Genomic DNA, 23,831 nt, shown 5'->3' on the forward strand with positions numbered 1-23,831 from the left:
AGGTGCTGGAGAGGATGTGGAGAAATAGGAAAACTTTTACACTGTTGGTGGGACTGTAAACTAGTTCAACCATTGTGGAAGACAGTGTGGCGATTCCTCAAGGATCTAGAACCAGAAATACCATTTGACCCAGCAATCCCATTACTGGGTATATACCCAAAGGAATATAAATCATGCTACTATAAAGACACATGGACATGTATGTTTATTGCAGCACTATTCACAATAGCAAAGACTTGGAACCAACCCAAATGTCCATCAATGATAGACTGGATTAAGAAAATGTGGCATATATATACCATGGAATACTATGCAGCCATAAAAAAGGATGAATTCATGTCCTTTGTAGGGACACAGATGAAGCTGGAAACCATCATTCTCAGCAAACTATCACAAGGACGGAAAACCAAACACTGCATGTTCTCACTCATAGGTGGGAACTGAACAATGAGAACACTTGTACACAGGATCGGGAACATCACACACTGGGGCCTGTCATGGGGTGACTGCACCCATTGACTCTTCATTTACATTAGGTATATCTCCTAATGCTATCCCTCCCCCCTCACCCCACCCCATGACAGGCCTTGTGAAGAAATGTATACAGATGTAACAAAACTGCACGTTGTGCACATGTACCCTAGAACTTAAAGTATAATTTTAAAAAAATGCTAAGAGGGTAGTTAAGCCCTAGAGACTGAGTCACATAGCATGTTTGCAACTTCTATATCTTAGATTATAGGCTGACTCTCTTCTTCTTTGTTCTTGTTCTTAAATGACTGGGAGAGACCAGAGATCAGACCTCCTTCCCTTCAAATAGTTGATCTTTGTTATAGATTAACTGCCTCCTTTATTGTCCTGAACCTAACTCAGACTCAGGTGGTGCCAAAGACCCTACGACTGTCAAATCTTCAGTGTGGAAAGTCAAATATTATCTTTCCTAAAAGAATAAGACCATCTTTACTAATCCAGTAGTTGTAACTATGCATTAAGAGTTATATAGAAAGATGTTGAAATTTTGTTAGCCTTCCCTAAAATTTGTCTGTATAAATGATTTTCAAACTTCTATGCTTCAGAATACTGACTTCCATTTTCGGAAATCTGTGCATTCCAGGTGGCTATCCTCAAACTCTGCACTCGAATAAACTCTCTTTAAACTAGATTCTGACCCATTTGATTGTTTTTTTGTTAACATGCTTGATAAATATTAGTTCACATATTAATTTATAGTGATTATTTATCGGAGGGGATACTCAGAGTTACTCACAACACAGGCCAAAAAATTTTTTCAGAATGTCAGGCCACTGCAGCTCCCTGTTCCACTCCCTCAAGGCAGGAGGAATATCTGTAATTTCCCACAAAGGTCTTTGGACAGGTAACCTCTGGGGATAATTCAAAAAGGGAGGGGAAAGGAAGCTGAGTATCACCTAACTGACAAGTTGGCTTTTCTTTCCTCTTGCCCATTCCTTTAATCTCTGCAGATTGGACTTTACCCCAAAGCTGCTGTCATGCAGTAAAACATCATGTCATGCATAAACAACATCATATCTTTTTTTTTTTTTTTTTTTCCGAGATGGAGTTTCGCTCTTGTCACCCAGGGTGGAGTACAAGGACTTGATCTCGCCTCCCAGGTTCAAGCAATTCTCCTGCCTCAGCCTCCTGAGTAGCTGGGATTACAGATGCCCACCACCACGCCCAGCTAATTTTTGTATTTTTAGTAGAGACGGGGTTTCACCACGTTGGCTAGGCGGGTCTCCTACTCCTGACCTCAGGTGATCCACTGGCCTCGGCGTCCCAAAGTGCTAGGATTACAGGCATGAGCCACTGCGCCCAGCCAAACAACATCATATCTTATTCCTATTTCCTCCCTCCCAAACTTTTCAAGACTGCAGAAACATGTCGTTTCTCAGTTTCTTTAAACAACAACAAAAAAATGTTTAATCGCAATAGCCTGAAATAAGTCAATTTGCATGTAAAAGAAATGTGTGTGTGTAAATTACTGTGGGTTCTATTAAGTTGGGGGAAGGGACAAGTGAAGAAGAATAACCCCCCCCCCAAAAAATGGCACTAAAGCATCTCAGTAGCCATGGGGAGTCCCCACTCAGGAAACTGCCCTTACCCACCTCCCCACCATTCCTTCCATCCACTGTGAGAGCTCAGTACAACAACAGATGAAACCACAAAGAACCAATCGTAACAAAGCAAGTGCAGTGCGAAGGGCAAATTCCACATGGAGAAGTTGTTCAGGCCTTTTTAATGAATATTCATAGCCATATGATTTACTGGGCAAACTGGGATGTTGGGTTTAAACATTCCACAAGGGGTTCAGCAGGGAGTTCTTTATTCACTACATTTAAATGCAAATGATAACAAAATTGCATGACAATACACATTGAAAAGTTGATTTAATGCAGCATAAGAGAAGGATTAGGGAATCAGTAAGAAGGACTTTATTTCAATTCTTTACGGGGGGTTAAAGTCAGGCCAGACAGAAGCCAAGAATTCAAATGCTATTACAGGAGACAACCTTGTCACCAAACAGGATTTGTTTAATTATTTTTCTCCTCTTGCGAAGAAATAGAAGAAAAAAGGTCCCTATTTTTGTTCATCAAAGATATCTATAACTACCCATTAGTACTCCTGATCAGCAGGAGTTTATCTCACCAAACTGATAATAATTCAGGCAAAAGCCCAGAAATGTAATTTTTTTTTTTTTTTTTTTTGAGATGGAGTCTCACATTGTTGCCCAGGCTGGAGTATGGTGGCGCAATCTCAGCTTACTGCAATCTCTGCCTCCCAGGTTCAGGTGATTCTCCTGCCTTAGCCTCCTGAGTAGCTGAGACCACAGGTGCACACTCGGCTAATTTTTGTATTTTAGTAGAGATGGGGTTTCACCATGTTGGCCAAGCTGACCTTGAACTCCTGACCTCAGGTAATCCACCCGCCTTGGCCTCCCAAAGTGCTGGGATTATAGGCGTGAGCCACTGTACCCAGTCTTAGAAATGTAATATTATACTTAGTTAGCCTGTGCCATATTGAGGGGGAATGCATATGCTTAGAAATACTGGAAGCATTTCCCAGACCCTTTTTCTGACTGATGAGAAACGCTGGCTGTTGAGGGGCTCCAAGTTGAAAACCACTGATACAGGAACATCTTCTAACACAGACATTCATGGCTTTGAAAAGATAGAGAACTAAATGCTCCATTTCACGGGAAGAATGGCCCATTGTGTCCAGTAGGAGCTCTACTCTGGAGGGAAGCCTTGGAGGCCCCTCATGATATGAGAAAGATGTGAAAGACAATGCTTTACAGGCAATGTCAATGCTAAATTGTCACCCGCTGTTGGTCTAGAGTGGAAGCATTATTATATCTGCTCAAAGATTGGAATTAGACATCTTCCCTTACCAGTCCTGTCTGCAACCCAAATGGTCAAGCAAACAAATGCAAAATGGGGAGGAAAAACATCCTGTCTGTAAATGCAGGTCAGATAGACAGAAAAGAAATTATGTACCAACTAAAAGGATCTCAGGCCAGGCGCGGTAGCTTAAGCCTGTAATCCCAGGACTTTGGAAGGACGAGGTGGGATGATCATTTGGGCCGAGGAGTTTGAGACCAGCCTGGGCAACATGGTGAAACCGCATCTCTACAAAAAATACAAAAATTAGCCAGACTTGGTTGAATGTGCCTGTAGTCCCAACTACTTAGAAGGCTGAGGTGGAAGGCTCACGTGAGCCCAGGAGGTCAAGGCTGCAGTGAGCTGTGATGGCACCACTGCACTCCAGCCTGGGTGACAGAGCAAGACTCTGTCTTAAAAAAATAATAATAATGAAAGAAAGGATCTCACCTTCGAGACAATAGGATTCTAGGATTTGCTTCAAAATAATATAGGGCAAGGATCGGGAAGTGGGTAGGGGTATCAGCACATCAAAATGAGGACGGAATTGATAATTATTGCAGCTGGGTGATAAGTACATCAAGTTCATTGTTGTATTGTTCTGTTTATTTTTGCATATGTTTAGAATTTTTCATAAGAAAAAATGGCTTTTTTATTATTTGGTTTTTAAAAGATTCCACTTCAACCAATGTAAATATGACACTATCCACCTCTGTTGGGACAAAGTCATCATTGCAGGGAACAAGGTCATTTAGCCGCTTACATGGGAGCCCTGGGAACAGGGAAGCGTCTACCACATGGCCAGGAGGGAGGAGCTTGACAAAACTGAGACTTTAAGACATGGACAAGAGTTGATTGGAGCTTTCAACAGAACTCTTTTTAGTTTTATTGTTTTTTGTTTTTTGTAGAGACAAGGTCTCACTCCAAGAGAACTTGTTTTAAAAATAACAGCCCTTTCAGTGAAATATCTAAAAACAAACTTGATAATTCCAGAATTCAGAAACGCTTAGTCTCAGCCCTGCCTGGGAACGTGCAAAGTGTCTTTGCTATTCCAAAGGCAGGATGTTATTCCCAGTGTGTGGTTGACATCTCACACAACTAAGTATGTGCTCTGACCCCCAAAGTTCTGGAAGGTACCACATCTTGACAATACACCAGTCAGACTTTTTAATAAATTGGAATAGCTTAGCAGTTACTCCACCAAATGACACATTTTTCAGAATGTCAGGACATTTTATCATGCAAGTAGCTATAGCTTACCTAACTTGATTCATTTAGGAAGAGAGAGAGTGCCATAAATAAAGGGATTACTCGCTATGCTAAGTTCAATGATAGATAAGACAGCACAATCAGGCCACATCAGAATGCAGCATCACAAATTGAATTGAATAGAGGGATGTAGACAATGAAGGTATGTTTAAAGGAGATAAGACAGAATGCTATGAAGACTGGGAATGTAATGACATCCAGATAAAAAGAACTAGAGCTTGTGAAGCCGAAAGAGAAGGGTGCTGGGACAGAGTAGCTGTCTCCACCTATTTGAATGTCTCTCAGTGGAAGATAGATTAAACTTGCTGCATGGATCTTGAGGAAAAGAACTAGGTCCAACACATGGGAGTCTCAGAAGCCCAGTGTCAGCTTGATAGAAGGGACAATCTTGAAAAAAGTGCAATTGTGCCAAATGCTATTTGGCTGCTTTGGAAAATAGTGCATTCTCTGGACCTGAAAGATCTCAAGAAGAGATTGGACAGATACTTGTAAAGATGTTTTAAAAGGGATTTCAGAACTGGAAGACTATCTGCACAATTTTGAAATCTGCTTCAAACAGAGATTCTGTGATTTCTGAAGATGCAAACTTAATTGATAAACCAATGGTTTTTGTTTGGTCTGCTCAAAGTACAGTAAGTAGTTTACAAAGCTTCACTTCACTAGGTGCCATGTGCCCAAAACTTTTTTCAAACTGCGACTGAATAAAAAAGAAACTCAACTGCTCTGTCATTCCTTTTTTTTTTTTCTTTTTGAGACAGAGTCTTGCTCTGTCACCTAGGCTAGAGTGCAGTAGTGAGATCTCAGCTCACTGCAACCTCCACTTCCTGGGTTCAAGCGATTCTCCTGCCTCAGCCTCCTGAGTAGCTGGGATTACAGGCGTGTGTTGCCAGGCCTGGCTAATTTTTGTATTTTTAGTACAGATGGGGTTTCACCACGTTGGTCAGGTTGGTCTCGAACTCCTGACCTAGTGATCCACCAGCCTCAGCCTCCCAAAGTGCTGGAATCATAGGTGTGAGCCTCCGCACCTGGCTTGATCTGCCACTCTTAAACCTACTTTTGCCTCACTGAAAAATCGTTCCTGCATGTCCCATGCACCTGCCTGAAGTGTCCAGTGGACACTTGACTCCGTATTTTTCACTCCTGCCAAGTTGCACACTTCATAGCTCCCAAACGTGACTTGCAGTTCCCACTGTGGATATCTGGGAAGAAGCATGAGCTTTTCCATCTTGAGGCAAGAATTATCTTGATTTTGAAGTCCCTAAGTCACTGGCACCTCGTGTTTGCTATCTGTCCTGTTTTTTCAGTCCTGTCTTGCTTGAATCTCTGTTTTCCTGTATTTTCGGGTTCCTAAATGCTTGCCTTTTTTTCTGATCATCTATTTTGCCTAGATGTTGAGATTTTGAATATTCCTAACAGTTTAATCATTCATTCATTTGCTAAATATTTAAAGTATCTCCATGTTCCTAGAACACGGTGCTAGGCACCCTAGGAGATACAAAAAAACCCACATGACCTTGCCTAGAGCTTATATCTGATGGATAATATGAGGCATGGACAGAAATAGCTACAACCCACAGCACAATGTGCTAAGTGCTATAAGAGAGGTACAAACCAAGTGCTATCAATGTTCGGAGGGAAGTGAGGTGCTGCAGAAAAACTAGATACGACTGCCCGAGCACCATGTAAAAGCCTGATGCAATTGGAGTGCTAATTTTCTAATCCTCAAATATAAGGTATATAAGGTATTAAATTTAAAGAAGGAGGTAGCTATGAAACAAGAAAAGGATAAATGTGTTCTGAGAAAATATACCTAATGTTCAACAGCAGATAAATGTCCAGCGTTAGCCAGAGTGTGGTGAATCAATGTCCACTGTAAACCAAACACCAGAAAATCATCCCCGCCAGAAAATCATCCCCACCATGAACATGGCCATTTACAGAGTCAGCCAGAAAAATTACAATTATGAAATTGAAAGTACATTTGCTGCTTAAATGAGTCTTTTTAGAGATTTAGTTTAGACTGAAAATTGTTCGTCAAACAGTTCCTCTGGGTAATGGACTTCAACAGCACTTCCTATTTTAAGAACATTTTAGATATTTCCATTCCAACACCCAGAGGTAGGTTATACCAGGGGTTGGCAAGCTTTCTGTAAATGTCCAGAGAGTAAATACTTTTGATTTTGCAGTCCATAAAGTTTCTGTCACAACCACTCACCTCTGTTGTTTCAGTGTAAAAACATCCAGAGATAATACATATGTGAAATGAGAGTGGCTATGTGCCAATAAAACTTTATGAATACTAAAATTTTATTTTATGAAATTTATATGTGTCACAAAATATTATTGTGATTTTACATTTTTTTTCAGCCATTTAAAAATGTAAAAAGCCATCCTTAGCTCGCAGGCCTCACAAAATCAGGTAGCTGGCCACATACGGCCTGCAGGCCATAGTTTGTCAACCTTGAGTTATATAAATCACGCTATTTTACAAATGAGAAAGATAAGCCTCCAGGAGACTAAGTATATTCCCAGATCAACAGCCATTCAGTTTATTAATTTCCATATAAACAGAAAAAATGGAGTGGTAGGAAAAACTGGGGCCTTTACCTATTTTTTGTCAACATTGTTAACAGCAAGAGAACCTGATACATTATCTATAAATTTTGATTCCCTGGGGTATAACAAGTAAATAATTTTTAAATAGTGCTTAGCAAGATTGGTTCATGGAAAATGAAGCAATTATGGCTTGAATTTATATGTATAATATTTATTGTCTTAATTTTAATTTAACATGAATGACAGGTCTCTTTTTAAAAAAAAAAGTCTTCTTTTAAAGATCTTGTAGTTCATGTGATGAGCTATGCACTGCTAAATATTTGCTAAATATCTGCACATAAATATTTGAAAAGGAATATGAATAGTCATGGATGTAGTTTCATCTCAGTGCTCCGTGGAGGAAGTATTCCACCTCTCTGTGGGCACTAAGATGAAGGGTTGGAAAAATGTTGAAGAATAAAGCATTGGCTGGGCATGGTGGCTGACACCTGTAATCCTAGCACTTTGGGAGGCTGAGACAGGAGGATCACTTTAGCCCAGGAATTTGAGGCCAGATGGGGCAACATAGTGAGACCTTGTCTCTAAAAATAAAAAATAATAATAAATTAAATTTAAATTTAAAAAATAAATAAAGCATCAGAAAACCCAACCCCTTACCATCGTGTCACTTTATTGAGTCTTTTAAATGGTAAATAATTTCAATAGTCATGGAGAATGATATATTTTTGTTTTTGTTTTCTTAAGACAGAGTCTCTCTCTGTCACCCAGGCTGGAGCACAGTGGCATGATCATGACTCACTGCAACCTCAACCTCATGGGCGCAAGCCATCTTCCCACCTCAACCTCCAGAGTAGCTAGGACTACAGATGCACACTACCACACTTGGCTAATTTTTAAATTTGCTGTAGAGATGGGATCTCCCTATGCTGCCCAGGCTGGTCTTGAACCCTTGGCCTCAAGGGATCCTCCCACCTCAGCCTCCCAAAGTGCTGAGATTACAGGTGTGAGCCACTGCCCAGCCAGAACCATAGTTTTATAAGAACAGAAATACACTTGATCAAGACCTCCGGGATTAGAGCTAAAAACAAGTGTCAAAAGACAGGATCGCCACAGTGCTTACTTTTCAGACAATTAAGCCTGTGGAGAAGAAAGCAGGCACATATCCAAATCCCACAAAATCATGGAAGATAAAACTAGGGTGAACCGAGTTCACCAAATCTGGGAATACTTGAGCAACAGGGGCATTCCAGTGAAGCACAGTAAAATCTAGATCCTAGGCAAGAACAAATCACGGGAGTGACTTTTTTGCTTATTTATTGTTATTTTTGTGGATTGTACAGCAATATAATTTCTCACTTGTGTATTTCATTGACAGATATACTTTATGCAATGTATAATGGTTCCATTTCAGAAAATAATAAAATCGTGGCTGGGCATGGTGGCACACCCCTGTAATCTCAGCACTTTGGGAGGCTGAGGCAGGCGGATCACCTGAGGTCAGGAGTTCAAGACCAGCTTGGGCAACACGGTAAAATCCTGTGTCTATAAAAATAATACAAAAAAAAAAATTATCCGAGCATGATGGCGGACGCCTGTAGTCCCAGCTACTCTGGAGGCTGAGGCATGAGAATCACTCTAACCTGGGAGGCGCAGATTGCAGTGAGCTGAGACAGCACCACTGCACTCCAGCCTGGGCAGCAGAGTGAGACTCTATCTCAAAAAATAAAAATAAAAAATAAGTAAATAAATAAAATCATGAAAAGAAAGAAAAAGAAAAAATCCTTTTCATTTCAAAGAGTGATACAGAAATAATAACTTTAAAATGTTTAGATAAAATCACAATGGCAGCTCCCTACTGAACTGCTAACAAAGGGAACATTGACATTTGGGATGCAGGTCCAACATCTGCCGTGTACTCCTTTGTCCATCACCTTTTGAGGCCTGCTAAAAAAAATGCTGGGTCAGATCTGAACCCTTGGCACTGTCCCCCTCCCAACCTGTTTTCTGGCTCTCTCATCTCCTGTCCTTCCCTCCCTTGCCCACCTGCACTCTAGCAAGTTCCCTGGAAATTCCTTAATGTGCCATGCTGTTGAGGCTTCCACACATATCCCGCTCTCTTCCCAGAATGTCATTCTCTCTCTCTCTCTCTTTTTTAATTTCCTTTTTTTTTTTTTTTAAGAGATGAAGTCTCGCTTTGTTGCCCAGGCTGGTCCTGAACTTCTGGGCTCAAGTGATCCCCCCAACTCAGCCTCCCAAGTAGCTGGGACTACAGGCACATGCCACCACACCCAGCTAATTTTTTAAATTTTTGTAGAGATGGGGTCTCATTATAAAGCCCAGGCTGGTCTCCAAATCCTGGGCTCAAGCAATCCTCCCACCTTGGCCTCCCAAAGTGCTGGGATTACAGGTATGAGCCACCACGCCCAGCCAAGAATGCCTTTTTCTATTCTGTCCACTCGGCAGCTTTAACTTTCAAGCTCAAACTCTCACTAACACCTGCTCTAATGGCCCATCTACCATGTCCAGAGTGGTAATTTCCTCCATGCTCCTACTTTACCTCATTCTCACCTCTTTGGTAACACTTTTCACTTCAATTGCTTTGTTTAGTTTGTTATCTCTGCTAGAGATCAATAGCCATAGAGCCCTCCTGACTCTACCCTTCCTGCCAGTAAGTCTACCATAGACTTGAGATGAGGAATCTAACATGTCACTCATTACTCATTCAAAAAACATTTTTTTTTAGATGGAGTCTCGTTCTGTCACCCAGACTATAGTGCAGTGGCGTGATCTAGGCTCAGTGCAACCTCCACCTCCTGTCGTCCCACCTCAGCCTCCTGAGTAGCTAGGATTACAGGCATGCACCACCACGCTGGAAAATTTTTTGGAATTTTTAGTAGAGACAGGGTTTCCCCATGTTGCAGGCTGGTATGAAACTCCTGACCTCCAGTGATGTAGCCACTTCAGCCTCCCAAAGTGCTGGGATTACAGGCATGAGCCACCACACCTGGCCTCAAGAAACGTTTAATGAGCACTCACTGTGTGGCAGGCACTGTCCTAGGAGCCTGAGATACATTAATGAGCAGAGTAAACAAAGATCTCTGCTCTTGAGGAGCTCTAGCTGGGGAGACAGGCATTGAATAATAAGCATAAGAAAACAAGAAATAACATCCTTAGTTTAAATGTGATAAGCACAAGAGAGAAAAGATATAAGTAGAGCAGAATAAGAGGGACTGGGAGTGTGTGAGGTGCGATTTTAAATTATATGATCAGGGGAGTAGGATCTGCCAAGTGGACGATGAGGAGAAGGTTACATTTGAGCAGAGAATTGGAGGAGGGGAGCGAATGAGACATGGGCTACATGGGGAAGGGCATTCCAGGCAGAGGAAACATTCAGCACAAAGACTCTAAGGCCAAAGCAAGGACGTTCCGTGAGGTTAGCTAAGAATGAAGTGGAAGTGATGTGTTAGGGTGGAGGTGGGGGCAGGGTGGCTGATCATGGAGGTCTATAGGCCATGATGATGACTTTGACTTTGATTGAGTGAGATATGGAGCTATGGAGGATTTGGAGCAAAGGAGCAACATGATCTGACTTAGATTTGGCTTACATTTTGAAAGGATCGCTCTGGTTTTTTTTTTTGTTTATTTGTTTACTGAGATGGAGTCTCGCTCTGTGGCCCAGGCTGGAGTGCAGTGGTGCAATTTTGGCTCACTGCAACCTCCGCCTCCCAGGTTCAAGTGATTCTTCTGCCTCAGCCTCCCAAGTAGCTGGGACTACAGGCCTGGCTAATTTTTTGTATTTTTAGTAGAGATGAGGTTTCACCTTGTTAGCCAAGATGATCTCGATCTCGTGACCTCATGATCCACCTGCCTCGGCCTCCCAAAGTGCTGGGATTACAGGTGTGAGCCACCATGTCCGGCCTAAAGGATCACTCTGATTATTTGTTAAGAATTGAGTGTTGCAACCAAGAGTGGAAGCAAAGAGACCAGTTAAGAGGCTATTGCAATAATTCAAATGAAAGATAACAGTGGCTTGCACCAGGGATGTAGATGGAGAGAGGTGGTTGGTCTTAGTTATATTTTGAAGATAAAGAGATTCCAAAACATTTGGACATAAATAATGTGTACAAAACAGGGAATAATTAAGCATTAGTCCAAGGTTTTTGGCCTAAGAAACTGAAACAAGAATAAAACTATAAGCATTTAGTCTTATCTAGGGAATATGCTTTACTGTCTCTTCTACTGCCTGGTAAATATTAAATGAGGTCAATATGTTGCAGCATGTCTACTCATGTGGAGGCAATTTGATGTAGGAGAAAAAACAGAAAAAGACTGCTATTTAGCTGCCATCACTTCCAGGGGTTAGCCTCAGAGTCTTGCTCCCTCGCTACTTCCTCCTCTTAACCTCTTATTGCCATGATCAAAAGAATTTTCCTGGCTGGCTCACTTGTATAATGCTAAAGAGAATTACGCATTAAATTTAATAAAAAACAGCTTAATGGCAGTATGGTTTAAATAAGCTCAAATAAAGTGGCTTCATGATCAGGATGATAATGGGGAAGATGATGATGCGGGTAGTGGTTATAATATTTGCCTTTGCTGCAGAGTTTACAAATCATGGAGACACTGGAAGATGTAAAAAGAGGAAGGAGCCAATACCAGGAGGATGGCCTTGGTCATACCACGTAAGCCACTGAAAGATCTTTTTAAGCTAAAAGACTTCTGAGGCTGGCTGCCAAACTATCCAAAAAAAGCAAATGTGTTCCATGCAATTGAGTGCTTATAATTGGAAGATCTCTGGAAGTGGAAAACTTCCCTCCTTGTAAACTGATGCTGCATTGACATATATTGAGATATGGAACATATCCATAAATAAAGTTATGTAATTCTCTATAAAATGAACTCCTCTATCTCAGGTCTTAGTCTATAACATTGAATCCTAAAGAATTATTTTAAATGCTTTTGTTTAACTAAAATTTTGTGTATTGAATATGTTTAAATTTTTTTTTTTTTTTGAAACGGAGTATTGCTCAATCGCCCAGGCTGGAGTGCAGTGGCGCAATCTCGGCTCACTACAAGCTCCGCCTCCCGGGTTCCCGCCGTTCTCCTGCCTCAGCCTCGCAAATAGCTGGGACTACAGGCGCCCGCCACTACGCCCGGCTAGTTTTTTGTGTATTTTTAGTAGAGACGGGGTTTCACCGTGTTAGCCAGGATGATCTTGATCTCCTGACCTTCTGATCCGCCCGTCTCAGCCTCCCAAAGTGCTGGGATTACAGGCATGAGCCACCACACCCGGCTAAAAAAATTTTTTTAAGACAGGATCTTGCTCTGTTGCCCAGGATGGAGTGCAGTGCTGTGATAATGGCTCACTACAACCTTGAACTCCTAGGCGCAAGCAATTCTCCTGCTTTAGACTTCAAAGCACTGGGATTATAGGCATGTGCTACCACACCCTGCCTGAAAAAATATTTTTGCATTCCTTTGTGTAGTTAGGATCTTTTTGAGCAATTCAGGATGATCCAAAAACCAAGCGTGAACAAGAACTGTGCTAGAAAGTGTATTTTACAGCATCATTAAACATTAACTAAACCACCACCACATTCAGGACACTGTACTGGTGACCAAGAAGACAATTATATAGAAAAATTAAGACTTGAAGTTTTTCAAAGAAACACTTTCAAAACTGGATTTTCATTCTCTCTTCCAGTCATGCATGGATTACTTTTAAACTATTGCCTATCGATAGAAAAATAACAAAATAAATATATTATCTGTCTACTTTTTCATTTGCCTCTTGTGTCTGTGGATATCTTTGAAACAGAGGGGTTCAAACTTGAATGTTGGCAGGTTATGCTTTTTAGTTTGCCTTCACACTTTAGGCTGTTCATTTGACTTAATCTAAAATTGGAAGTTTATATAGAAATGTTTCTCTGGCACCCATAATATTTCAAAGGATGTTCCTACTAAGCAATAATTCAAATGATTTGAGAAATAATTGAATTATCTTAATTCTGATAGTTCTAAGCAGAAAGGCTTAGAAATATAGAATAGGAACAAGTAAAACAAAAAGAGAAGAGAAACTGAAATAAATATTTCAAGACTCTTAGGACATCAGCTCTGTTCTTCATTAGACCATATTGCTTAGTTTGGAATACATTCTAGACAGAAGATTTGCCTCTCATGGTTAGGTTGTTTTCCCATGAGGTTCAGTTAGTCAGTGCAGCAGAAAAAAGTAAACTGAGTCAACAGTTTGTGTGAACACAAATGTCTACATTTTCTTTTTCAGCCCATTATTCTTGTGTCATGAGCAGACACTGCTCCTGCTAGTGAAACCACCTTGAGTGATCCATGAGTTACCACTTGTGTACCTTCAACTTACCAACAAATTAGGTAGGATTCCCAAGCATCTACCTCTTTTTTTTTTTTTTTGAGAAGGTGTCTTGCTCTATTGCCCAGGCTGGAGTGCAGTGGCGAGATCTTGGTTCACTACAACTTCCACCTCCCGGATTCAAGCAATTCTCCTGCCTCAGCCTCCCAAGTAGCTGGGATTACAGGTGCCTGCCACCACCCCTGGCTAATTTTTGTATTTTTAGTAGAGATGGGGTTTCATCATGTTGACCAGGTTGGTCTTGAACTCCTAACCTCAAGATCGGTCCCTCTCAACCTCCTAAAGTGCTGGGATTACAGGCAGGAGCCGCTGCGCCTGGCTACTTTTTTTTTTTTTTCCTTTGAGATAGGATCTCACTCTGTTGCCCAGGCTGGAGTGCAGTGGTGTCATCATGACTCACTGCAGCCTTGACCTCCTTGGTCTCACGATCCTTCCATGTCAGCCTCCCATTGCTCAAGCGATCCTTCCACCTCAGCCTCCCATGCAGCTAGGACTACGGGCACGTGCCACCATGCCCAGCTAATTTTTATAATTTTAGTAGAGATGGGGTTTCACCATGTTGCCCAGGCTGGTCTCAAACTGCTGGGCTCAAGTGATCCCAAAGTATTGAGATTATAGGCATCAACCACATGCCCAACCCCAAGCATCTACTTAAGCGTAATGTCACAGCCATCATCAGAGTGGTGGGCAAGTCAAAAGTGGTTTTGTGAACTACTATCAGTTATTCCTAATTTTACAGCCTCAACATTAAAAAGAGTCAAATTTAGGATATTGATTATCTTCCATTTTATATATATATTTTTAAAAAAGCAGAAAACCTTTCTTTTTCCATTTTATTTCCATACTGTTAATAAATTTTATATCTTTCTTGCATGAATAAATTTTAATAATCTAACTGGAATCTACTGGGAACTTTCATTATAAGACTCAGACATGGCCGGGCGCGGTGGCTCAAGCCTGTAATCCCAGTACTTTGGGAGGCCGAGGCGGGTGGATCACGAAGTCAGGAGATCGAGACCATCCTGGCTAACATGGTGAAACCCCGTCTCTACTAAAAATACAAAAAAAACTAGCCGGGCGTGGTGGCGGGCGCCTGTAGTCCCAGCTACTCGGAGGCTGAGGCAGGAGAATGGCGTAAACCCGGGAGGCGGAGCTTGCAGTGAGCCGAGATCGGGCCACTGCACTCCAGCCTGGGTGACACAGCGAGACTCCGTCTCAAAAAAAAAAAAAAAAAAAAAAAAAAAAAGACTCAGACATCCCAGGTCACAAAGAAACTTTGCATTTAGGTATTCTGTCACATCAGTGCTTGGTTAGAACACATATTACCAAAATTTTCAAGTAAGAAGTACGAATCTTTACTTTCCCCACCAACCCCTAAACCTGCTTCTCCTCCAGCATTTTCTATTCATCCACCTTGGATAGAAACCTGCAAATTACCCTTGACTACTTCACCATCACACACTCATCACATCACGAAATGAAGATCTCTCTCTCTCTCTCTTTTTTTTTTTTTTTTTTTTTGAGATGTAGTCTTGCTCTGTCACTCAGGCTGGAGTGCAGTGGTGCGATCTCAGCTCACTGCAACCTCTCCCTCCCGGGTTCAAGCGATTCTCCTGTCTCAGCCTCCCAAGTAGCTGGTACTACAAGCACATGCCACCATGCCCGGCTAATTTTTTTGTATTTTTAGTAGAGACGGGGTTTCACTGTGTTAGCCAGGATGGTCTCGATCTCCTCTCCTCGTGATCTGCCTGCCTCAGCCTCTCAAAGTGCTGCGGTTACAGGCGTGAGCCACTGCACCCGGCCAAATGAAGATCTCTTTTACCTCCTAAATAACGTTCAGATACACATTCTCCATCCCAGAAACCACCAGCCTGGGCCAGGTGACCATCTTCTTTGGGTTGAATCCTTTATTGCTGAAACACATGCCTAACTGGTCACCACATTCTTGCCCTTCACCAATCTATATTAAACATTTAATTAAATCATAATTTAAAGATATGGCTATGTTACCCCTTTACTTTAAAAACAATGCAATGTCTTCTCATTGTCATTGGGATAAAGTCTAAAATCTTTAAAATGACTTAGGAGCCTTCGTAATTGTTCTGACATTCAACTACCCCTCTCTAGTCTCACCTCTCACTCCCCTTCTCCTTGAGCCATCCTGAACTTTTCCTTGTTCTATTATTCTATGTCTCTGTCTCTTCACCCTAGCCTTTGTACATGGCTGATTCCTCTGCCTGGAACAAGATTCTATACATTCATTTAAAAAATTTATTCAACAACTATTATGGCGATCCTACTACATGCTAGGTACTAGGAAATATATCAGCGATGACACCAGGCATTGTTTCTGTCTTCAAAAAGCTTAAGGTCTACCATGGGAAACAGCCATAAAACACATGAGATGAAAGTTATGGCCTGGAAAACATAAGGTGATGTGGGAACAAATGTCAGGGTAGCCAGACTTAATTTAGGAGTCAGTGGAGGTTCCCTGAGAAACTATCGTTGAAGCTAAAATCCGAAGAATGAATAGGTGTTAGCTGAGGCAACAGAAGAGTGGGAAGAAAGGAGGAAGTTGGAGGAGTTATGGAAAGCCCGTTCTAATGACAAAGTTAAATGAAAAATATAAGAGTATTAAGAAAAGAAAGACCTTTTGGGTTAGACACAGATATCTTTGTTGGATATATTTTGTTGGAGGTCTGTGTTGCCAAGGAAAAAAATTTGTAAGGTTCTCATGACCCTTTGTTGACAGCTAAGTTCAAATGGCTTCTTCTTTCATAGGTGCTATTGCAATTATAAGGAAATAAAAAAGAAGCGTCATGAGTGAGAGAGTCTAGATATCAAGAAAGAGGTTCTATACTGATTTTTGCTGATGAATTCGACCCAATGACTTACACATGTACCTCTGCCTTATCAATCGTAAAAGTGGATACTATTATTCAGTTTACCTTGCAGGGTAGGATCAAATTAGATAGTGGTACAAAGGAAAAGAGTACCACATGTGCTTAATAACTTTTATAATATAAGAATTTTGATCACATTCAACAGCTTCTTGATTTATAGCCGTTCTATATATTTATTAGTAGCAACTCAAATTCATTTTTCTTATGGTTTCTAGCTGTAGCAGTAGGGGCTGCATCTCCAATTCTGCAACAAGTAGAAGGCCCTCTTCATTACCCTTTAAGAGAACAAAATTGGATTACGTCTCTTCAAATGATCCAGCTCAAAGCAAAAAAAAAAAAAAAAAATTTGAAATAGAAAAACTGGAAAATCCATTAATTTTACAATTATTAAAAAGCAGGATACAGCTGGATGCAGTGGCTCACATCTATAACCCCAGTTACTTGAGAGGCTGATGTGGGAGGATTGCTTGAGGTCAGGAATTGGAGACCAGCCTCAGCAAAATAGCAAGACCCTGTCTCTAAAAGAATTAGCCACCAGGGTGTGCCCATGGTGCCTGTAGTCCTAACTGCACAGGAGGCTGAGGTGAAAGGTCCGCTTGAGCCCAGAAAGAGAACTGAATTTGGTCATTTCTGGCTGTCACAGCCAACATACCCTCCTCTTTTTGGTCACATTCTCCTGGATGCTGGTGGAGGGACCATTGCTGTGGAGGAAGGCGGTGGCCGTGAGCATGCACCCAGCCTAAGCATGCAATTCTACTATGCCACAGGCTCGGGTACATGGAGAATGATTATGGTAGATCTTGTACCATTTGAGTTATCAGTATTGTGGATCTTTTTGAAGAAATATGACTTTTCAAAGAAATATTAATTTTCAAAAATAGCGGCTGCCATAAGTTTCCAATTCCAATTGTTCTCACTGAAGCTTATTTCAGAAAGCTCTCCCTGGTATTAACCACCTGACCTGAATGACTGACTCCTCGCCACCTGGTCATCCCTCTCTGTCAGGCATTAGACCTCTGACTGGCTTAAAGGGAGGAAAGATGTTAGACTTTGGTAATTTTGGGAGACAATATCAGAGCGCAGTAAAAAGAAAATAGTTTTTGGAGTCAGGTAGACCTGGATTTAATCCGCAGTTAGCAGAAACAGGAGTTTGAGGCTGCAGGAAGCCGTGACCCTGCTGCTGCTCTCCAGCCTGGGCAACGGAGCAAGACCCTATATCTACAAATTAAAACAGAAAAAATACAAAAAATAGCTAGAAATATTTCTGCTGTGATGAAATTCCCCAATTCCTGTTTTTTTTTTTAGTAGCCAAATTAATCTGAGCTATATTTTCTTACTTTTCTATTTAAACTTTCTCTCTGACTTCCCAGTGGTAGATTTATTGACAAATATAGCTATAAATGTAAAGAAAGCCACATTAAATTATAATCTCTACATACTTAAAAACTAAGCAGTTACATTTTTTAAAACTTCCACATTATCTTCTTATGTAATGAGGCAGACCCATGAGATATGACATCATTCATTTATGGGTTTACTTTGCCAAAAACTTTTACTCATCCTGAAAGCATTTTAGTTACAGTTGAGTATACAAGTGTCAAATATCTCTCACAAATATTATTTTTTCCTGTATGTTTCTATAGCTTCAAATAGGAGAAATAATATCAGCTTCCCTTTCAGAGTAAAAGAAAATTTCATTCTAAAAAATTTTACTAATATTGAGAATTGTACAAGTGCTACTTTACAAAAATGAAGAGTGAGTCTTTAGTTTTGAATGCCACTTCTCTTTTTGTTTATAGTCTTTCTCTTTTTCCTTTGGTAAGAAATTGAATTTCAAGATACAGGAGCTCTATTTAAAATGTCTAATTTCAAAGTCCTGTTTGTGTCTGTTTTTTAAAAAAATTTATTACAAATTTCAGTCACCTTAAAGAAAGTTTGAAAAAAAAATTTTAAAGACAGAATCTGGCTGTATTACCTAGAATAGAGTGCAGTGTGCTATCTCGGCATACTGTGACCTCTGCCTCCCAGGCTCCCACCTCAGCCATCCTCCCACTTCAGCCTCTAGAGTAGCTGGGACTACAGGCATGCACCACCATACCTGGCTAATTTTTATATTTTTTGTAGAGATGGGGCTTCACCAGGTTATCCAGTCTGGTCTCAAACTCCTGAGCTCATGTGATATGCCCATCTTCGCCTCCCAAAGTGCTGGGATTGTAGGAGTGAGCCACCACACCTGGCCAAAAGTTTGATAATTTAGTTGTATTAATTATTTCTGTGTTGTCAGAGAGAAAATTTTAAAAGCCATTTGAAAGGAGGAAATAGTTAATAAATAACTGGTTTCTTTAGAGATGAGACAAAGATCTTAAGGAAATGCATATATAGGAATCTCGCTTAGTTGATGGTCAACTTAATTCTGTTAGTTTATGGTTCATGAAAATAGAGTGTTCATGGAATTCTGCAGTCAGAAGATGAGTGGGCACTTCCTGCAGCCTTTGTTGTAGTACGAAGGTCTTTGCAAGAGGAATCAGGAACATGAGGCTGAAGTCTCAGTGCCACCTATTCTCCACGTGTGTTCATGAGAAAGTCACTTGGCTTCTGTCAGTTTCTTATTTGTAAAATAGAGGTAATAATGTATTTCTTATAAGGTTTTTAATAGGAATAAGTAACTTAACGTAGATGAAAAAGTTTTGTTAACCAGAACTGCTCTACAAAAATAAATTATAAAATTTATCCAGAGCTCAAAGATTCACATAAGAGATTCTACCAAAAATAGTTTAATGTGTATTTGTGTTCTTATTCTTGCTTCATTTTTACTTGTTTATGTGCTAAATTCTTCATTAGGTAATAAGCTCCTTAAAGCCATAGTGAGTGAACATATCATATCCTTTTTTTGTGTTGCTCTCTGAATTATACTTTAATGGACATGCAAAGGACTTTGTTGACATTCTGCCCTGGTCCTCAGTTCTTACACCAAGTAAATAATCGCTACTGCCAAAAGTCTCCTTTTCACCTTTCTATATCTAAACCCTTCCACTGCAACTCAGGCCTATTTCCACATAGTCTATCCTTGAAGCTCATGGAGAATTGGCAGGTCAGTGTTTGCTTAACAAAAGCCTTTATTACTGTTAACAAAGAATCTTCAGTTGCAGGACAGAATTTTTGGTTCTCAATCCAAATCTGTTTCTCTTGTAATCTAAAATAAGTGGGATTTCATAGCTCCAGGAAGAAAGGAGTAGTACCCACTGGGTCACCAAAGATTCTTAGAGTCACAGAGTTTCATCCCCAGCCCAGTGGCTCTTCCCTACTCCTCCTTTCTCTTGGTTCCAAAGGAAAACCCGTCATTGCCTGGTCAAGGGAGAGGAGTAAAGTGCATCAACATAAATTGCCAGAGGACATATGGACAGACAGGAAAAGAAGGAAAGGGATGAAGACACCAGCATCAAAGGGCACTGGGCACTGACATTCCTTAGAAGACTGATGAGATGCTCTTGTCTACCCTGATGCTTGAACAGAAGTCCTTATTTAACAGGCAAGTTGGCATTGGTTCTTAATAAAGACTTTTAAAAGCTGAACGAATGGTGAAGAAGGGATGGCTGTTTCTCAGCCTCCCTCCTTCTATGGTGTAGATATGCCTACCCGATTTGCCCTCTGCTCAAAGTAGTTCTATATTCTTTCCATGAGGTTTTTAACAAGCGATCCCAGTTCAGCGCACCTTTTAAGTTTAAAGATGAATATTTTTAGCCTAAACCACCTCGCCCTGTCTTTACTGCTGTAATGTGGTTCTCATTAAACCTCCCCAGGAGGGCTCGCGCAATCCTCAAGCTCCGGATAAACACGTGTGCCCGCATCCAGCTCCGGCGCGCCCTGCATTTCAGCACCGCCGCCTCTGGAGAGCGCCTCGCTGGCGGGCCAGGTCAGGGCCTCCCACCCGCTCTCTCATCCATCCCAGCCCACTCACTCTTCCCTACTCCTCGCTTCTCTCAGTTTCAAGAAAAAGCACCCCCAACTTCTAACTTCTCAATTCGTGCTTCTAAAGTGACCTCCGCGTCCCTCTTTCCGTGTCTAAACGCTCATGCCCCGCTCCTTTGAGTCCTACTAGCAGCTGCGAAGCCGCGTGGTTTCCCACCGGTGGCGCGAGACCTCCAACAGGCATCCATCGATCACCTTTCCCCTGCGGCTCCTGGACCCCGAACCAGCCAGCCAGATGCCCCCGCTCGCTCTCTCTGGCTCCACGCCCCAAAGCTTCTAAGAAACAAACGCGCGATGATGAGTCCCCTCCCCCCAACACGCACACGCATATACTCACACACACTCATTCGCACATTCATACACACACTAGACGCCTCAAACCTTCCGCGTGCCATGGCTACCCTGGGCAGAGCCTCAGCCAACTTGGGCCCCGATCCTTCGGCTCCGGCTCCCGCAGGGCCTCCCGCAGCCGCCACCCGGCCCCCTCCCTGTCCTAGGCAGCGGGTTCCTGAGGCCGAACCTAGGCGGAAAAGGGCCCCCTCCCTATTCGCTCAGCATCCACCTCGCACGGGCAATACACGGCCCACAATTCCCAAACACTCGTCCCTGGGCCGCCCAGAACCACCAGCCAAATCTGAAATTAATCTTGAAGCCCCAGCCCCTGTCACTGGTGTGTTGGGCGCGAGTGTGTTTGTGAATCCGAGGCACATACATGATTTAACTCCTTGGAGATTTCGGCCCATCCTAAACAAACAGCACGTTATCTCCAGCCTCCTCCTCCCCCTACTCGGCGCCCCAACCTCTGCCCCCATCCCGGTCCTCGCCAGCCTGGTAGCCGAACCACCACACCGCCGCACTCCAGTTCTGGTATCTGGAACCCCTGCCCAGCCCCAAATGACACTTGTCTCTAGTCCTCTCCCATCCCCCACCTTTGGCCCCCTGCAAGCCGGGTCTGGCCCCAGCAAGTGACGCCTCGGAAACGCAGTCTGCCTCCCCTCCCCCGAGTCCAAAATAAAGGGGCCGACCTCCACCAGCTGGATCAGCCGGCGCACCCCTCCGAATGGGGCACACGCCTTCCCGTTCGATCGCCCTGGAAAACACAGGTGCCTGGGAAAGGAGAGGAGCGGAAGCGGCTTCCAGAGGTGGGCGGGAGGACTCACCAAACATCTGAATGTGCCCTTTGGTGATGGGATTGAAGCTGCCGCAGGCGAGCAAGATAACGTGGGTCTTGGTGGTCTCGGTCATGGTGCAAGTGGGTCCCTCGCGGTGGTCTAGGGGTTGCCTCTCTTTTTGTGTCTCGTTGTGTCTGCAGAGGGAGAAAGGAAGGCGAGGCTCCGGCGGTGGATGCTGTGGACTCCAAGGAGCCGCTCCAGACGCAAACCGCGTCACTCTCCGCCTCCCCTTAACGCTTGCAGCTCCGGCAAGCTCCGAGGCTGCTTTTGTATTGCTCTGCTCTCTTCTCTCCTCGGTCCCTCTCTTTTCGTTCTAGCTTCCTTGCCGTCTCTCGTCCTGGTGCCCCACCCCATCCTTTCTATCACCCCCAGCCCACTTCACTTCATCACTCTCTTCCTTAGAGTTTATCCAGAAGGCAAGACGTGGTACCCAAGCTCGGAACCAAGAGCTCACAGCATGGTGTGGGCTCTTTCTGCCTCTTGCCTCATCTTGATTCAGTTTTCCTCCTCAGTCTAACATTTTTCTGTCCGCCCTACTTTCTCTAACATCTCCAAGTTAAAAAATGTTTCATCTTAAGATATTTTTTTCTTTCTCTCTTCCTCCAAATTTTAAGTGAGAAATGACCATTGTTTATTTCAGTAGCATTCATTTCTGCCTTTCCTTTTTCCCTTATCTGATGATTCCAAACTATTGAGTCCAAATCTTGATCTGTTGCCGCAGAGAGATAGGGGTGATCTCAACCTTTCCTCTGCTATACTGATCCTTTTTGTGGGTGAAGCAATGCTATCCATTTGAGAGAACATGAAGGGGGCAGAGTTACTAAAACTGTATTAGAAAATTATGGGGATCCGCCGGGTGCGGTGGCTCATGCCTGTAATCTCAGCACTTTGGGAGGCCGAGGCGGGTGGATCACGAGGTCAGGAGTTCGAGACCAGCCTGGCCAGCATAGTGAAACCTTGTCTCTACTAAAAAACAAATACAAAAACTAGCCAGGCATGATGGCGTGTGCCTGTAATCCCAGTTACTCGGGAGGCTGAGGCAGGAGAATTGCTTGAACCCGGGAGGCGAGGTTGTGGTGAGCTGCGATCGCGCCACTGCACTCCAGCCTGGGTGACAGAGTGAGAATCCATCTTGAAAAAAAAAGAAAATGATGGGGATCCTCCATAATCTACCAAAGTTGAGACAAAGACCATTTAACAAATGTTTCTTGAGGACTCACTGTGTGTCAAGTATTGCTATAAACCATGCTGGTGAAGCAAAGTCACTGTCTTCATTTTACTGGAGGAAGATAGACAATAAATATTAGATGGCAATTGTGCAATGCACAGTAAGTGAATGCAATTTGCTCTCTCACAGAGCAGAGAGTGAGTGGAGAAGAGGAGATGAATCAAGTAGTCTGAGAAGGCCCTCTGGGGAGGTGACATTTCAGTGAAACCTGAGCGACAAGAGTAGTTGCTAGCCCACATATTCAGGGACAGGGAAGGGCTTACTGTGCTCATAGAAATGAAAGGCCAGTGTGGCTAGAAAATATGGGCAAAGGGAAAAATGATAGAAGACTGAGCAGCAGGTGATCAGGGCCAGATCAAATGGGGCTTGTAGGCTAGGGCAAGAGTTAGACACTTTTCTAAGTGGAATAATAACAAAAGGAAGCCACTGAAGCTTTTAAGCAGAGGAATAATATGTAATTTACATTTTTATAAGATCTGTCTGGTTGCTGGGTGGAAAGGGAGGCCAAATGGGAAGACAAGGAAAGCATTTAGGAAAATCTGCTCACTTAGGCAAGTGGAGTTGTCCTGAGACTAGGGTTTATAGAGACGGGAGCAATGAGAAGTAAATGGTCTCAGGATACGTTTTATAGATTTTGAAATTTGGCTTAAACAATATGTAGACTGAAATTGAGAATAGTAGAGGAAGACAGATGTTCTATGCTTATGCAACAGAAAGAATCAATAATTATTTGCAGATGAACTGAATATAGAGGATAATTCTTTTTTTTTTTTTTTTTTGAGACAGGATCTCACTCTGTCATCCAGGCTGGAATGCAGTGGCATGATCTCAGCTCACCACAGCCTCGACTTCCTGGACTCAAGCAATCCTCCCACTTCAGCCTCCCAAGTAGCTGGGACTACAGGTGTTTGCCACCATGCCCAGCTAATTTTTCATGTTTTTTGTAGAGACGGG

General features: G+C 42.5%; 1 protein-coding gene across 2 annotated transcripts in view; it reads right to left on the minus strand.

Annotated features, from left to right (window-relative positions):
- Positions 1 to 21,854, minus strand: part of NMNAT2 (nicotinamide nucleotide adenylyltransferase 2) — a 175,864-nt gene extending 154,010 nt beyond the window's left edge. The window contains exon 1 of one of the 2 annotated variants that reach the window (XM_015122174.3): positions 21,638 to 21,854. In XM_015122174.3, coding sequence (XP_014977660.1) covers positions 21,638 to 21,722 — 85 coding nt within the window. In that variant the 5' untranslated portion in view covers positions 21,723 to 21,854. Of the gene's footprint in view, positions 1 to 21,502 lie in introns of both variants that reach the window. The other variant, XM_078001201.1, reaches the window with a different exon arrangement.
- Between the last annotated feature and the right edge of the window lie 1,977 nt (positions 21,855 to 23,831).

This window comes from Macaca mulatta, chromosome 1 (assembly GCF_049350105.2).
Source record: "Macaca mulatta isolate MMU2019108-1 chromosome 1, T2T-MMU8v2.0, whole genome shotgun sequence".
Classification (NCBI taxonomy): domain Eukaryota; kingdom Metazoa; phylum Chordata; class Mammalia; order Primates; family Cercopithecidae; genus Macaca; species Macaca mulatta.